Source organism: Cyrtonyx montezumae, unplaced genomic scaffold, assembly GCF_038088225.1.
Source record: "Cyrtonyx montezumae isolate F1298 unplaced genomic scaffold, pur_monq_1.0 scaffold_8, whole genome shotgun sequence".
Classification (NCBI taxonomy): Eukaryota; Metazoa; Chordata; class Aves; order Galliformes; family Odontophoridae; genus Cyrtonyx; species Cyrtonyx montezumae.
In genome coordinates, this window is record NW_027072089.1 from 28,905,904 (window position 1) to 28,923,911 (window position 18,008).

Below are 18,008 nucleotides of genomic sequence, written 5' to 3' on the forward strand. Positions count from 1 at the left end.
GGTGGCAGTTGATTGATTTGCTTGTTTGTTTTTATAACATTGTCTTTCCTACGAGTTTACCTTTACAATGATAAAACAATCTGCTCACAAATACCCTGTCTAGAACTTGAAAAATGACAAGTCTTATTCAGAGAATTCCCAATGTTATTAATACAATTTGTGTCTCTACACTGTCTCTACAGCTTTTGAAATTTCAGACTATGTCTACTGCTCAGTTGCACAACTTGAACAATTGGTTGAGTAGAAGTAAACTCCATGTGGCTGCTAATTTTTTCTTCTTGAGGCAGGGATAACAGTCGAACAATAAAGGCCATCAAATGAATTCTAAGTAAATAATTTTTATTCAAAACAGATTAAAAAAAAACTACCAAAGCTTGTCTAACTACATGAGGTAGTACATGTAGCAAAACAGAAGGCAGAATATAATATTCTGAAGTATGAAGAATACGAATCAGTTTACAAGTTGAAAGGAAATAAATTCAACAACAGAAACAAAATATACCAAAAATAAATTTTAACAGCTTTTCAGTCTTAAAGCACAATACACTTTTCATAGAAAGAAACATAGTATCACCATTACATGTTCTTCTTATACCATAATATGGTAAAATTAATGCACAAGGCTGTTCACCATAAATGAATTTCAAAAAATGGTGAAGCAACAAATGACAATTGTCACAGGGATCCGCACCGCTATACTTCCTGGCCTGCAGGAATATTTGCCAGGTCATGAGGAATAAGGTTGTTATTTTCTTAAAATTTACCCTCATAATTTTGTATAGTGTACAGATACCATGTACAGCTTAAGCCCTCAAGCTTGCAAATAACTATGCACGTGTAGAATTCTACATTTTTTTCTGAAACCCAAAGTAGGTTAATTGAATGAGTCACATGGTAAAAGTAAAGCGCATGTATGCAGAACCGCACTGCAGATCTGATAACTTATGCCTTAACTTCAGGTTACTCCACTACTCAATATGAAAATTTACTTTCATACTAAGATCCTTCAAGGTTTTATATGTCTCACTCAATCTGCCATTCCAAGGTAAGAAAATATATGTGAAGGACTGGGCCGTAGTGAATCAGTACCTTGAACTAAAGAGCTTAGCAGCATCCAATAAACATTTTATTCCTAAATGTATTTAAGAAATAGCAAATATAAATGGCCCCCTCTTGTAGAAATATTTGTTTACAGGAAAACATACTACTATGTTTTCTCTAAAGGACTTTCTCTATATTTTCTATTTTATTTAAAAATCGTATTGAACTTGCTATGACCTCTGTGAAAACTGAAAAACAGTCTAACTCTTCATTTATGCTTGTATGTCTAATACTAATAGTAAATCATCAAAAAGCCATATATATTTTTATCTTACTTTAAGGCGTGATTTGTTATACTGAATTACTGGGATGGCTTCTTTTATGTACATTGGAAATAAAAACTCAGGCCTCCCTAGTTTTAAGGTTACTGTTAGTGGCATACATAAAGCACCATACAATAATATATTCAGATGAAGAAAACACAGAACATTTATGAGCTTTGAATTAGCTGTATAGGAGTAACTGCTAAGAAAATATAGCAATATTTAACACAGGATTCAAAATACTGTTATATATCAATATAGATTTTCAAATGGATTTTTCTCCCATGTTTAAAGATTCTTTTCATTAAAATTTATATGCAATGTAAAGTTTTTTGATGGGAAGCAGTAAATATCTTCTGTACAAGAATGATACAGCTTTATACAAAATTTAGCAATGATAAGAAATGGTCTTTAGTATTCTCTTCCAAGTGCTGTGATTTCACTTGCCTGTTTTACAGTACACTTGCTAGATTCAAACGACAGCAAATACTCTGAATGCCTTGCTTCCTGGAGGATTCTGTAAACTGAAACATTAAAACAAAAACAAACAAACAAATAAACAAAAAAAATACATTTCTGCTGTTATTTTTAAGATTATGACACTCCTATGACAACTTTTTTGAATTATTAAATTGAGTTCTAGGTTTCTGCAACTCTTTCTATGACTACTTGTAATTTTAATATCTGTTGTTTTTTTGTTTAATTTGTAACAAAAAATATATAAAAAAAATCAGATTATTTTTTCTTCCAATGACTTTATTAAGAACAATTCATAACATAAATTTCAAGTGATCCTAGATTTTCCTTTGTAATGAGGGATTCCGGTTTAATGAATAAAGCTCTAATGAAGCAAAATGCTAAAGAACAGTTTATGAGAAGAAGCAATAGCATACATCCTATGTTGATTGTTTAAGGAACTACATTCAGCTATGACTTGCAGATGCAAGAGATAACTTGCTCATTGATTGTTTATGCACTAAAAGATGTATTGTTAAATAGAATTTATATTTTCCAAAAACAGAGGAAATAAATTTAAAGTACCAAGTGCTTTCTGAGCAGATAAATATCTGGCTTCAAAAGAAACAGCAACAACGACAACAAAAAGCAATGTAACTGTGTTAGAATAACTATTTATAATAAAAACTGAAATAATTAGTCACATTTAATGGCCTAATTGTTTTCCCTTTTGCAAAACCTATTTGAGGCACATCTGAGACAGGGAAATGGAGTGAACACAAAGTAGGGAGTAATGAAATATGTTGTCTCCACTGTCATTGCTATCTTCATTACAGTTCTTCAGTTTCAGAAGAAAAAAAAAAACAATTATGGGAATGGTCTCCAAAACACTCAACAAGATGCCAAAGTATGAATAATGACTAAATTTGCAATACTTTTTCTAACTATTTTTCTACTCTGTGAGGGAATTTGGAGAACAAAAAAAAACAATAAGGACACATTCTTTCTGAAGAAACTGGAAGATAACTGGGAAAATGCCAAAGAATATGTAAAGGAAATTACTTATGAAGGAAATGAAATAAATTTTACAAGTTTCTAGGTTTGCTCAGAGGTTTATGAAAGAAAGGGGCAAGACTGCCTGACAACTGTAATAAAAATAAGAAAAAAACCTTTATCATTCTCCTGCTTCCAAGTTTCTTAAATAAAATTTCTGAGATTTTACAGGGGTAACGATCACTCATAGCTTTACAGGACTGAGAAAGTTTTTCTTAAGATTATATCCTTTTCTTCCTGTAGAACCTAGAGAGCTCTTTCAGGAATTAAATTTGATTTGCAATGTGCAGCCATGTGTTATCATCATAGAACTCACCAACATACTGAGTATAATTAAATGGACTTTCACAACACATCTGCGTCTTTCAGAAAAAACGATAAAAAACAGTCAAATCATTACGAAATAAAACTATAAATATTTCTGTGCATCATTGATGGACCAGGCTCATTGATTTGATACTACATAAACCTGTAAAGACCATTGCAGATTGAACAAATAAACCTGTAGCTAGTTACCAGTGCCAGCCTATTGCAGATCCACTAACTCAGAAAGAATAGATGACTAATATTAATTTTAAAAAACCTCAAAGAAATCAGAGGCATTTTTATTAAATATTCTGTTGCAGCATAACCAGAAAAATAAACAAGAGGGTTATTATTATTTTTTTTCATAAGCAGCTTTTTAGAATAATGATTTATGAGCTTAGAGGAGGCAGGCAGCCCTGGTACCACAGCTCCTCCAAAGTCACCACAGCTGTTATACAAGCTCTGTAAATCACCCACGGTGGCCTAATTTATTACTAGCTGTGCCCCAGGTACAAACAGACATAATGCAAGATTTTACAATCTTATCAAGGTGAAAGTGAAACAGTAATATTAGAAAAATGGCTCTGTACCTTTCTGAAAATATGCCGTTTTGGAAGGAAGCAATGTACACCTTTCTTTTGTCTACTGGCATAACATCAACATAACCGCCTTGGTTGCGGACTACCCCAGCATGTACAGCTGCCCGACAGATACTGGATATCTATGAAAGAATGAGGAGAAGTTCAGTTTTCATTTTTAATTTCAAATTTTTTTAGAAAAAAACATAATGTTTTAACCAAGTTCAAAGAAATGGAAAATAATTACACTCGTTTCACTACAGATTTTATTAATCTTTATAGTACTTAAACATGTTATATATGGATTAAGTCAATTTATAGGAGTAGAGGCACTGTCTTTACAGTAAGATTTCACAGCATGACCCAAAAATCATTTATTTCATCCTATTTCATTTCAAGAATCAGAAACATGTTTAAATTCTTGGGTTTTCCACAATGAAAGGCTCTCTCTGCATTCATTTCAGTAGCAGAAAAGTAGTGAAAACCAAACTCATGTCCCCTGAATTATTATAATTCTGTTGAATTATTATAATTCTGTTGGATCTCCAGTCATAGCTGAACAGTGGAACAGCACAGTTTTAAAGTCACTCTGCAGTTGTATGTTTCTAGGAAGAGATGTTCTACCCGAAAGGTAAGAAATAGAGGACAGTAATTCCATCTCCAGAGGAAGAACCTCAAACAGCAGTGGTCCATATTCAAGGGAATATTACAATTTTTTTGTCCGGGCATGGGCTAATATTAAAATATAATTAAAGTTATAATATGATCATCAAATAGAACAAAGAGATCTAAAATAGTTCCTCAGAAATGATAGCTGATTGATGACAGACTAAAGACTTCAGATCCTTAATTTTGAGTGAGCTGGGATGTGAAGCCTCTTCAATTGTTTGAGAAGAAGAATTTTTCTGTCACAAACTTTATGCAGGCAAAACTTTCTGTGAAGTTAACAACCATTTCTTCTGGGTGAAACCTACACTCTCTGCCCAGTAATTTCCTCTCATGAACCTATGTAGCTCAAATAATATTCACAAAAGGAGAGTTCATTGACAATCTTGAAAATGTTAACTTTAAAAACTGATTTAAACTTGCAGGTTACAACTGTAAGCATATTATCATTTTCAACATATTTAAAATCAATAGCCATAACTATGAAGCTTCTTACATAGTGCAGAATGAAGGTCCCAATCTTCCTCAATACAGTGCTGCAAAGCATAGTTACAGTTACAGTGAATCTCCACTTAAAACCAAGCTATTTTATGGAAAAAGAAAAAATCCTCACTGCAATAGGCCTCTCCTCAACCAACCTTAAATTTGAAGCCAATATAAATATCAATAGCTGGTCACACAGACCAGTGTTCAAACAAGAGCTGAATTTCTTCTTAGCTGTAACTGGAATAATTTATATCTGTTCCTGTAGCTATTTTGTAATCTTAATGCTATATAAAATCAGGAACTTAAAATACCAATGATTTTCCTACTCTTATTCCAAACACAGATGCTGCCAGCTTCAATGTTATATAGTTTGTCTTTTAATGTTACAGTATTTCTGAGAGTAATGATTAGAAACGGTTCATGTAAAGAATCTTTAGCAAAGATGCTTTGAAGTTTTTCACTCCACACTGCATTTTTTAATGTGACAGAAGGGATGCCATTTATTCACTCCTCCATACTTTTTCCCTTCCCAAATCTACCAGACTTTCATTATATCATAAACAGTAGTAGTTACTTCAGATTTAGGGTTACAGCATCCTTTATATACTCATATTATGTGACTACCTATCAACTTTTCAGCACAAGAAAGTAGAAAACTTTCTTTTTACCCTGCTTCCCAACATGGAAAGAATTGCTGTGTAGGAATTCACATCAGAAGGCTCACACAAGGCACAAAGAAGGCAATGTGTTCGATCCACATGAAGTATGAGTAATTTGTACTTTGGTTAGTGGAGAACAACACATACTCCAGTTTTAATTTGTAACGTAACAGCTCTTTTCAGAAGAGAATATTATTGTACCATAGACACAGAATTAGAGAGACTTTTGTTTTAAAGAGCTTGCAGTCTGCCTCAAGATAAGCAAACGGAAGTACAAGTGGAGGGAATTGAATACAAAGGGATTAGTATTAGGTGAAAACTCCATCCACAAATAAGTTTATAGACAGTCTATATGAATTGCAGTTGTAATTTATCTGTCACAGACAAAGTGACACTAGATGGCAGACTGGAAGAATGGGGGATGAAATAATGCATGGTTTTGCTTTAGTTATGTTAGGGACAGTCATTGCAATGTCGAAGCTATAAAAGATGTTAGAATAAAAGGACAAAAGTTCTATGTGGCACTCCTGATAAATCAGAGAACAATCCCGCTCAGGAACAGGGGAAAAAGGAGTAGCTGTAAAATATTAGATGAATTTAAGAATGAATATACGATCAAACTGAAGATAGAAAAGGAAATGATTAAATAGCTCATCATCAGTACTACCAAAATCATTTTCTAAATGCATATTTTTGATGTGACATCTGTTAATAACTTATTTGCAATATTTATGCAAGTAAATTCTTCTGCATATTAGATAGTGAAAATTTAAATTAAAAGCATCTTAGCTGTAAAATACTTTAAATGATATCAAGAACAAAAACCTACAGAAAATCATACAGTTCAAATACTATCAATAGAAACATCTGCACAAATATACGTAGGATGGATCTGTCTACATCTGAGCTGAAAGCCTTCAGAATCTTCTGTAGGAAATGGAGAGGAATGGACATCTCTGCTTGGCTATTCATCTCAGAGGCAGACACTCAGAAAAGGTCATATGAACTCTCCACTGCAGTTGTCTATTTATCTCCTTTACCACTACTACTGCAAACTGCTGTAAAAATAGCCTAAAGAAGCAGCTTCAGTGATTATATCTACCCTAGCAACACACCTGACAATGGAGATAAATAATGAGAAAGTACATCTAAAACATCTTTAAAGCACAATTCCAATACTAGTAGTAAAAGTCATCTAGGACTTTTTCCACACAAAATTAACATATACTGTAAGATGTCCTCTTGTATAAGTTAAACAGACAAAGCCTCATATATCTCATTGGGAAAATTTGGCTGTAACCTTTGACTGCAACCTCAAAACTGAAAATAAAACTGTCTTCCAAAAAATGAGCCATCACATCAGTGAATGAATCTATTTTCACTCCCCTCTTAAGCACATTATGGACCAAGTTGCACATGCATAATTTTACTAAACTGGAAGTACTTCTCAAACAGGTAACACTTTTGTCAGCAAGTACAAAAGCGTTTTCAGGATAGGGACTCAAGTTACACAAGTAACCCAATGGGTTGCCATATTACTGTTTATGACAGCTAAAAGACAGATAAAACACACATATGATAAAAATGTGAACCGCTCTCTCTGCCACTACATCCTGGCTTTTCCAGAGATGACAATGGAGAAGTATGAAAAAGAATATTCATTTAGTTCTGGCAATCCAAATGGGAACTAAACATGATGTACAGAAGACACGGCAGAGAAAAATGTTGACTAGGAAACAGAAGGACAGAGAAGAATGCAATATATGTCTCTTAAAATAATATGAGATACTTTACACAAACACATCAGAATCCTTTTGAAAATATTTAGCTATCTACAAAGATAAAAAAAATTAAAAAAAATAATAGTTTGGATATTTATTTTCAGAGTAATTTTGATTAAACAGACAAAAAATGTGGTTGCTATAGAGGCTAAAGGGCAAGTATTTCAATGAATATATATTGTCAGTTGTGAACAAATCAATGGAAATTTAGAACAAAAACTGAAATCATGAATTCAGAAACTACTGAAGACTATGCTGAGTTTTTAAGAAAATTTCCATTTAATCATCTGAGTATTTGAAGACAAAGAATTTCTGAAAAGATTTTTAAGTATACCTTTTAATGATATTAAGTGTAGAAAAAAAGATTTTTAAGTATATCTTTTAATGATATTAAGTGTAAAAAATAGCATGCGGAGGAAAACTGAATATTTATCTAATAACATTATAGCTTTAAATAGGACTTTACATTTCATTACATAATGTATTGTAAATGTACTTACATCAGAATAAATTCGTGTTCCAATTACACGAGCGTAGTGTGGATTTGCCTGCATACAGTTGTGAGGACAATACACTCTGAAATATTGAAAATAAAGGACAGCCAATTGGGAAGAATGATAAAAGAGTACTCCTATAACATATTCAATACCAATAACAATGTTGCACAATCAAAGCCATAGATGTTCACACTTTCAGAATTATGTTAAGCGTATATATAGATTCTTGAGACTATCAATGCTATTGAGAAGTTCCTTATGTTGATACTTCAGAATTAATTAGTCATTTTTGTATTATTTTATTTCTACTTAAAAAAAACCAGACACTATTTTTCCTCTTAATATCTACCTTAATCAGTGTTTGATTATGAAAAAAATAAAGGTATGAGATTTTATCTGTCCGTTCCTGCATTCCACTCTTTTGCTTACTTCTCCACATCCTCCAGCTAAAAAGCCAGGAGTCATAGCCAAACACCAGACAAGGCCACTGACCCAAGTGCTACATGAAGGGATGTTTTCCTAGCAGTTCTGGCTTTGTACTTACTTCCTGTACTGGCGGTAGGACTGCTATGAAAGTACTCCTGTGGATATCTCCAAGCTTAACTTGTGGTAAATCATGCTACAGTGTATTTACCTTTGACTCATCTATGGTTTTAAGAACTGTTACTGATTTCCTTCCTCTAAATATTGAGGCACCAGCTTCTACTGACATGCTAAAACATAGGCTTCAAAGAAAAGGAGCATATGTTTGAATGAAAGGTGTTAACTGACCTGCAGGTCACACCTTACCTTAAAAACATATAATTCAATCTTTTTGCAAATATATTTACTCAGTGACTCCTCCAAGTCTCCAAAAAATTGATAACTTCTGTGATAAATATCTGCATATTTTCCTTTTAATTTATCTCATAAAAAATACATTGAAATAACATACTATTTGCTCAAGATGCATAGATTTAACAATGAACAATGAAAAAGAAATGTAGATTTTCCTTTGCTGTCTTTAGTCTAACAAATGATTTACTAAGATTTGACAGGAGTTGAAAGAAAGATCTCAACAGGTAAAAGAAAGTAAAATTCTCCTTATGAAAAGAGCGGACAGATCATCCTCACCTGCCCAACCATTTCAACCATTTATTTAGACGAATGACTAAAATATCAGTGAAATATTCCTGCCTTCACATTTACAGCTACTGCTGTCATCTTTGTTAGTATCAACTATAGGTAATCTGTATCTGTCAGAAAATATGCAGCATTTTGTATTAATAAAAGATTCCAAAAATGTTACCTTGGACAGTGTGAAGCTGGTTTCTGAAATGGGCACAATTGTTCCACTGTTGTTTCACAGGTGATAGCTTGAACTGGAAAAAGTAAAATGGATACCAATAAGTTTGTGCTATTTAGAATATCATAGTTTAAAATAACTGAGTTTATAAAAAATAAATGCTAACCTGTTACTTTAGAGACTGTGAAGGAATTAGCAGACTGGTATTTTCTGAAGAAGACACAACAGAAATAGTCAGTAAATAACACCTCTTAATGTTTCCAGTCTTCTATGTCTTTTTAGTTAGGAGAGTATTCATTCAAAAATCTAAAAATAAACTTAAGACACTGTCCTTGGTCAATTTTTACTCATTAAACCCACCCTACCCAGATGTGAATCTTTTGATTTCAGTGTCACATTTACTTTGTACTCTCAGTAAATCTAATTGGAAAACAGGAATGCATGTCGAACTCTTTCAGTAATTTAGTTTGCTAAGAGACTAAGTGTGCTAATAGCAAATTATGCAAAACCTTTGGCTCTGAAAATATAGTAAACAAAAACAATAGTTGAGAATTTATCAGAAACACTCATCTACCAGAAGGGATCATTTACTTCCACCCAAAGATTTATTCCTACAAAAAGCTCCAAGCCTGAAAAAATTTCTCCTGACAACCTTTTTGAAAAATATCAATAGATTTTACTTTTGGATTTCAATCTATGTTAAATCACCAGTAAAACTAGAAGCTCAGTTTACTACAAAAAAAAAAGTTAGTTTTCTTTTTCTTTTCTTTTTTTTCAGTACTACCATATGTATCCACTTCCTGTCATTACATTAACTCAGGTATATACATCCTGCTGCTGTACTGCAATAGCTGAACAATTCTGCTTCACATCTCCTTTATTTTATCCCAGTTGCTATCATTCTAATGTTTTCAATGTATAACAAACAAGCTGATAATGTTTTTTCGTCATCTATAATATTATTTATAAAAAATAAAATAAAATTAAGGGAATGCTTCCCTATTCACCTTAGAAGGTGAATTCCTCCTTTGTGACCTATAGCACTGCAATTTCTATTTGGAAACCGCTTGGCTTGATTCATGTAGTTGCATGGCTCACCAATTTCATACGTGTTCCTTTACTGCTTTTCAATATGTTTTCACTAAGTTACCTCATACTTTGGTTGACAAATACTGATGATATAGGAGCAGTTGACATATGATCAACTAGTAGATATACAGTTTATAATGTTAGCCTATACTCTGATAACAGAACAGCTGGACAGAAAACAACTGTATTAGTAATCCTGAATTTAAATCAAATAAGAAAACTAGGAAGTTTGCTATAAGTTATTCTGAAATTTCTTTTTCTAAAGTGTGAATTCATAAACAGTGCAGGACAATAATGAAGAATTATGTCATCTGTACACACATACAGCAGCAGAAATTTCATGAAATAGAATTGCAGAGAGGAAGGCATAGTATTGGTCCTTTAACAGCCTCTAATACATTTTTTCAAAATATGAATTAAAAAGAGCAAAAACAAATTAGCCACTACTGTTCAAATGTGATACAACTTCTATGTGCCCATGGAAAAGAAAACTGAGAATTAATACCTAACTTCTGTGTTCTGATTCTCAGAGGATAAGTATCAAACACATTCTATAGAAGACATTCTCATGGCTTTGTCTCAAGTGGCACAGAAACACTGACATGTCAAGTGATAGGAAATCTATTCCATCCACTTTGAAAATTTTCTGAAATTTAATTACAACTGCATTTGTAAGAGAACTGAGTCCAAAAGCAAAACAGATTTAAGGATTGGAACTAGATGATTTTAAATTTCCCTTCTAACCCAAGCCATTCTGTGATCCTATGATCTGTTTATCTCTTTTTCTCAAAACATTTAATGAGGAAATAATTTTCTGTATCTTCCTTTTAAGGAGGTGTAATTTAAACCACAGTTGGATCATTTGATGACCAAAGAAGCAGATAAATGTAAACTCCTGAAGTACTACCTAGGTAGCCCAAATTCTAGGCCACTGAATTTAGTCTACCCGGTCAGAGTTTCTCTCTATTCTGGATTACATAAAATTGTTGAAGAGAGAAATTATGTCAGATTTTAAAGCATGTGCAATTGGTTAGCACAGCACATAGACAGAGCACAGCTTCTAACGCTTGCACTAGGTTCATACACAAACCATATTGATAATTCAGCCAAATGCTGTTTTCTTTCAGTTTGATATTACTCGTACATTCTTACATATACAGTACTTTTACACATATACTAAATACACATAGTATTGTACAGTTCTCCAGAATACATTCAGATGTAGAATAGTGGAGATTCAAGATACTATTAATATTTTAGATTCCAGCATATAATATTGATGCTGCTCTACCAATGGAAAATTATGCATGATATATTCCAGTTTCACATACTACTTTTCTCATTTTGCTTTTAGCATGTCAGGGATTAAATGGATTTAGCATCAAACATCTGTATCAGGACAAGCACCTGAAAAGTGTAGTTCATGTACAAATGAACTTTCCAACACACACAGTATTATCCCATCACTGGGCAGTGCAGATACTGAGCAAAGTATTTGTGCAAAACCTCACTGAACTGTAATAAAGCTATCATAAATACAAGAAGAGATGCATTTTTGCTTGGTTCATATTGTTTCTATGCACAGTGCAAGAGGATCACTTCCAAACACAATCTTGGATGATTTTTGCCTGGCTAGCTGTCATACATTACTGTGTAAATGGGCTAACATTCATGGCTAAATTACCGACTCTGGCCAAAACATTTAAGGCAATCTACTTTAATGTCAGTATATACTGTTTTTCTACAGAAATTCTATACAGTTACAAGTGAATTAATTATTCTGCTACTTTTCTATACACTATTAAACACTGGTTAAAGTTTCAAAATGGATACAGTACCTGTATACCCACATACACTTTTATAGTATTTTCATTTTTTTATGATAAAAGAGGTATGCAAAATTCTACTACCATTATACAGCTTGTATGAAATAGCAGCAATAACAGGACAAACAAATTAAAACTCTTCACACGTTTTAATTTTAAGGGAGCTTACCCAACTGATTGAATGCCATTTCTGTAAGATTTGATAAAGTAATTTTTTCTTCCTTGCCTAGTGACATCAACCCAACCGCCTTCATTGTCTAGGATTCCATAATGTATGGCAGCTTTACAAATACTGGATTGCTAAAAAACAGAGTGTGAAAAGGAATTCTATGTCAGAGAAATGCGCTACTTTCCACTGTAATTTAATTCAGCTTTTAATTACATCATTAAAACCTTGGCAGGTAGTCTATTAAGTCTGAAATGGTCTACATAGGTATTATTTCAAACAATGAAAAGATCGCTTTGCCTTATTCATAGATAAAATATACTCATTTACAATATACTTCTTCATAGTAGCTCTTTTTTTCTATACTATTTTTCACTTAAACATGAAAAATTATACAGGTAGATATTAAGCTTCCATAAGTAGATTTGTCTTACTGAAGCAATTGTCAATTTGTGCCCACAAACTGTCATATTTGTCCTGAGTTTGCACCTTCACAAATTTCCACCCAAACATTTGAGCATGCAAATTTTCATTCTCTTCATGTGCAAGAGGTATGAAGTACACATGGATAGTAAATGCAGAATAGAAGGTGCAAACACAATCTGATGCTATCACTTCATTTCATATCATAATCATTTGATGTAGCTTTCGTTTATGCTGAATGGTGTTTTCTTCAAAATCCATTCTTAATAAAATTTTCCCTAGCACTCCAGAAAAAAAATATATTTCATTAAACATTGTTTGAAAACTTATTTTAAAATGTTTACCATTTCATAATGTACACTTCCAATAACTTTGGCTTTGCTATCCAAACAGCCAGCAGGACATTCATACCTAAGAAAATAAAATATAACTTAGAACTTCATATTAAAAAAAGGGAAAGTATTCCAGTTTACATACTTCTAGAATAATAGTCTTTTAGAATAATAACAATCTGTAACACAACCATAAAGTAATGACAATTGTAAAATTGACCATACCTATTGCAAGTTGTCCCTTTGCACTGATCTCTTAGCCTTACATCGCATGAAACAATCTGAGCTAAAACAAGAAAAGAGCAATTTCACTGGAATTAATTTGATACTAAATAATTCAAATTTGTTGACCACTTGAAAATCAGCTAAATTTCTTACACATTTGCTGTGTGCTTATTACTTCATTTTTCTCACTGTCCTCACTGCCTGTGGAGCCTGAAGGTGAATGAGTTCTTGGCCGACTTTGTGCAGTAGCATCTTGGGCTTTGGATCGTTGTCGTTCAATCTCATTGGTTTCCTCTTCTGGCTCATGAGGAGAATAAGGTCTTTCTGAATCTTCTATTTCAGAAAGCAAGTGAGAAAAGATTTCTCAGAGAAAATGTGTCTGTGAAATGTAAAACCCTTAACATGTTTTCATAACACAGTTTTGTTCTCATAAAATGGTCATTGAATATATGCAAAAAAGCAAGGAAAAATTTCCACTGTTGCAAAGGAAGAAGAGTTCAAGCATCATAATACATCTCAATTATTTTTTGTATGCTGACATATATAAACTCCACTACAATTTACAGGAAGGTCTATAAATAATATACAGAATAAGTGTACATTTCTGTATACTAAAAGCTCTCAAGCAACACTTAAATCAGCAGGGACTCAGTACACTCCACTCTTTATAATGACACTCTGCCTCACATATCTATCATACATAGTATATGATCTCATCCATTACGTTAAAGTAGACCCCTACCACGTCTTTGACTACATACATAATATATTCAATTCCACTAAGTTAAAACATAATGAGAAAATAAAGCAAAAGTTTACATTTCTTTCCCCAGTTACAGTTGTACTGTTAAAATCCTACGTACCTCTGTAACAAAGATTTTCTCTGCAACCTCCTCCAAAACTAGGGGGACATGCAGAACAAGGACGGCCAGGCTTATAAGGAGCATGACCCCACCAGTTACCCCTTCAAACAAAACAAAACAAAAATGTTATTAAAATGTGCCATAGTAAATTAATACATTAACAATAAGCATCATTCAATACTGGACAAATATATTATGAAATCCAACACTAATGTAGACCAAGGGATTTCTTCAATAAATTGAACAAACTATAAGTCATTTGGAAGTCCACCAAAAGTATCAGAAATACAGCCATTAGTTGCTCTAATATGTGTGTGTGTGTGTGTGCATTTTATACTGGCATTGCAATCTAAATCTAAATTCCTCAATTACATGAGAACAGGCTCAACTCCCCTAAATGGAATAACCTATGGGATATGACCTTAAACAGCAAATTCAGGTTATACATTCTTTAAGGTCAGGATTAGGAGATACATTTATTTTACAAAAAAAAAAAAAAAAGAAAGAAAGAAAGAAAGAAATGTCACTCTACATTGAAGGCCGGATAACCAAAGTTCTTCAAAGTCACAAGAGTATTTGCACAACTAAGACAGCCTTGGAAACAATGCTCTACTTTGTAAGAGGACAAAAAAAAGAAAAAAGAAAACTCAGACTGATTTCCTTTTGGATTATTTCCTGGATTACTACAAAGTATTTCCCCCCATTCAAGATATTTTTGGGTGTCAGAAGACTTACTTAGGAGAATAATTGCATACAAGGTAGACTGCTTTTGGCCAAATCTGTCCCCAGATGTTCATATTATGACACAAATTAATTGCACAACCTATTCTGCTACTTGTAGCCCAAACAACCTACAAAAAAGAGAAAGAGAAAGACGTGGAAATCAAAGCTAACTAACATGAAAACACAACTTCAACATATGGAACTCTAATCACAAGAGATGCTATATTCACCTGTTACATATGGGTTGAAGCAACCCAGCTAAATCTACAAAAGGCCTCTCACGATATAACTCATTATTATAAAGAAAAGCTGTATGTTGATAGAAAGTACATGGTGCATTTAAATTTATCAGTAAGATTCAGTTCATAGATTTTAAATAAATATGCTTTCATGATATTGCAGTCTAAGGTGTCTGTGCTCCTTTATGCATCTACTGAAACAACTTTTATTGCAGAACTCAAAATAATCTGGGAGACAAAGTTGAGAATGTTCAAAACAGGCAGAAACATCAGGTGCTAATCTTGTACTTATTTAAGGAAAGTCAACTATGTAGTTCCTTATGGACTTCAGAAGTTGAAAAGGATATGTACTGTGAAGAAAACAGTAACATAAGGAGGTATACATACGTATCGTAGGTCTTCCATGTGACAGAGAAGTGTAATTATAGTTACTTTTAAAGAAATGGTAAACAAAAATGTGGGAAAAATTCTCTTTTAAAATTAGATACAATCATAAATTGCGATAGCAAATAAACAGAAAAGAAACTTAAAATTGAACATTTTGCAGTTTTCTAATAACATATCAAAAATTCTATGTGGATTTTAATATAATCTAAGGATCGTGTATTTCCCATTTAACAAAAACATAACTGACCCTCCTCATAAAAAAAAATCGAGGTTACATACCTAGACTTCACGAGTACAAAATAAATCAGTTCTTATGCAATTTCAAAACCTTGCTGAAGTTAAAGAAACGTGTTATAAACTGTACTTAACTGTTATTTGACCTGAGGAATTCACCTAAGAAAGCTTTTTTCATTTAGGCATGCATTTTCCAGAAAGGAGTACCAGCACGCCAGCTGGCACAGAAACGAGATTATGCAAAGTGCACTGAGCAGCCACACTCAGTACCGGGTATTGTGAGCTTTTTCCTTAACCCTGTTAAGGAGGTGATATTCATGAGGAAAAAATCTAAAGATCTGTATGACAACCCTACTCAACATCACCAGTACCCAATGCTTGTAACTATACAGCCTAGTAAAAAGCTCCGTTCCTGCTTTAGTACCACCATATACATGGTAAGAATAACATGTTCTACATGCCATGCAGTGAACTAACTGGAGGTTAGGACTGCTCATTTCCTTTCATAGCTGACAGAACACAAAACCAACCTACATACCTGTGTATAATGTGTACAAACAGGACCAGAGCATTTGTAAGGACAATATGGGTTGCACTCATGAGGATGTGGATACGTGAAATCTCTCACTTCATCATACCATGCTTGGACGTGAAATGTTGGAGGTCTGTACCTATGAAAGCCAGCAGTAGTCTATTAGATCAACAAACAGCTGCGAGTACAACCATTGATAGATTCTATCATATCCTTAAAGTAATAAGCAACTCCTAGGTTTCAAAAAATTATAATGGAGTATTTAATAATATCTTAAATACCTTCCCCAGTGTGCCCCCAAATTCTGTCCAATGGACGGAAGGAGGCCTGCAGGCCCATGCTCCCACAGACATGTTTCAGCCCATGATTCAGCAGATCTCTCCAGCTCTGTATCCCATGTCTGAAATTTGAAATAAAAGAAAGTGACACCTCTTCAGAAATACCTGATGGGTACACAGACTTTAAAACAGAAAGACAAACCAAACGAAAACCAGGAAGATTGTAAATTTTTAAAGCTTCTGTTACTGGGACAGAAGACTAAGAAATAAGTGACAGTGCAATTGTGTGCCTATTATGTAAGAAACAGAAATGTTTCCAAAAGAGGGAAAAAAAAAATTAATCCCTTCCCAGATTTCCCTTTTAGAAAGCATGTGCAGGCATTCTGCAGTGAATAAAAGACAAACATGAAACTGAAAGGCTTAGTGCAACTTTCCAAGCTAAATTAAGTGCATTTTCTGTCTTGTGAGATTTCTTTTTACTAACAGGCACTTTTCTTAGCCAAAAGAGTATTATCTAACACACTTTCAACATAAGGCTTTATTTCCTCTAAACCAGTAGTTTATTTGAAATGAAAGTGATTTTCTCTCTCTTTTCTATAATCAGCTTTCATTGAAATAATACACAGTCCAAACAGAAAATATGGAAACCAGAGCAACCTTTTTAGTCATTGTTTTTATGCCTAGGTTGGTAAAAAAGGAGACACTCAACGTTAGTAAGAAGCATGTTTGGGAAAAGTTAAATAAAAAGTATCACAACTGTTTATCCTTTTCTATTCTTTAAAAGATATGGAAGAACAGGTTTGTAGCTGAAAGGCAAATTAAGTTTCTCCTTTTCAAAAGCATACTAAAACTCACTTGGCTTTAAAATTTAAACCGTGCTGTATATGTTCAATGTATCACTCTAGAGTTTACTCAAAGTAGTCTTCATTATGCAAAGTACCCATACTGTTCACTGGCCTTTTAAATTTACTGATACTTGCAGAAGAATTTTCTATGTATCTAACTCAGTGATCATAATAGTCAGGTTAGGAAACTGAAATATATCCAAGAAGGAAGAAAATTGCTTGAAAAAACACAAATATTTCATCATATAAGACGATTTCTTTCCATTAGACTGCATTATCTAAGTAAGAATAATTCAGTATTTCCAAACCGAAATTCTCATGTAGACACCGTAGATCATGTCTACAAATTTTTGGCAGAGGTAAAAAAACTCTTAGTACAGCCAAAGAATACAGAAATATAACAGATATGTGCTATTATTTATTTTTCTATTAATTTTGATATGCAGTTTTCACTGTATTAGATTACTCATTAACAAAACATATATTCTTGGTTATGCAAGATGATGATCATGGAAAGATTATTACCACTCTATTTAATTCAAGTTTATCAGTTCTTGGTTCTCATCAGAAGTCTCCAGTGCTACTGCATTTCCATTTTCTCCATTATTATTAGTAAAAAAAAAATTTGCAAGATACATTTTGATTCTCAAAACATTTATTTTGACACAATTCTTAAACAAAATAATGTATAATAATGACATAATAATGCTCTTAA

General features: G+C 33.0%; 1 protein-coding gene across 2 annotated transcripts in view; it reads right to left on the minus strand.

The window, feature by feature from the left end:
• Window positions 1-351: 351 nt before the first annotated feature.
• The window catches only part of CRISPLD1 (cysteine rich secretory protein LCCL domain containing 1), a 33,407-nt gene continuing 15,750 nt past the window's right edge, over window positions 352-18,008 (minus strand). For both annotated transcript variants that reach the window (XM_065752411.1, XM_065752412.1), the window contains exons 2-14: window positions 16,452-16,570; window positions 16,177-16,309; window positions 14,791-14,906; window positions 14,056-14,156; window positions 13,346-13,525; window positions 13,193-13,253; window positions 12,980-13,046; window positions 12,216-12,346; window positions 9,298-9,341; window positions 9,135-9,207; window positions 7,850-7,925; window positions 3,770-3,900; window positions 352-1,888 (exon numbers count right to left, since the gene is read on the minus strand). In XM_065752411.1, coding sequence (XP_065608483.1) covers window positions 1,837-1,888; window positions 3,770-3,900; window positions 7,850-7,925; window positions 9,135-9,207; window positions 9,298-9,341; window positions 12,216-12,346; window positions 12,980-13,046; window positions 13,193-13,253; window positions 13,346-13,525; window positions 14,056-14,156; window positions 14,791-14,906; window positions 16,177-16,309; window positions 16,452-16,570 — 1,284 coding nt within the window. In that variant the 3' untranslated portion in view covers window positions 352-1,836. The remainder of the gene's footprint in view (window positions 1,889-3,769; window positions 3,901-7,849; window positions 7,926-9,134; window positions 9,208-9,297; window positions 9,342-12,215; window positions 12,347-12,979; window positions 13,047-13,192; window positions 13,254-13,345; window positions 13,526-14,055; window positions 14,157-14,790; window positions 14,907-16,176; window positions 16,310-16,451; window positions 16,571-18,008) is intronic.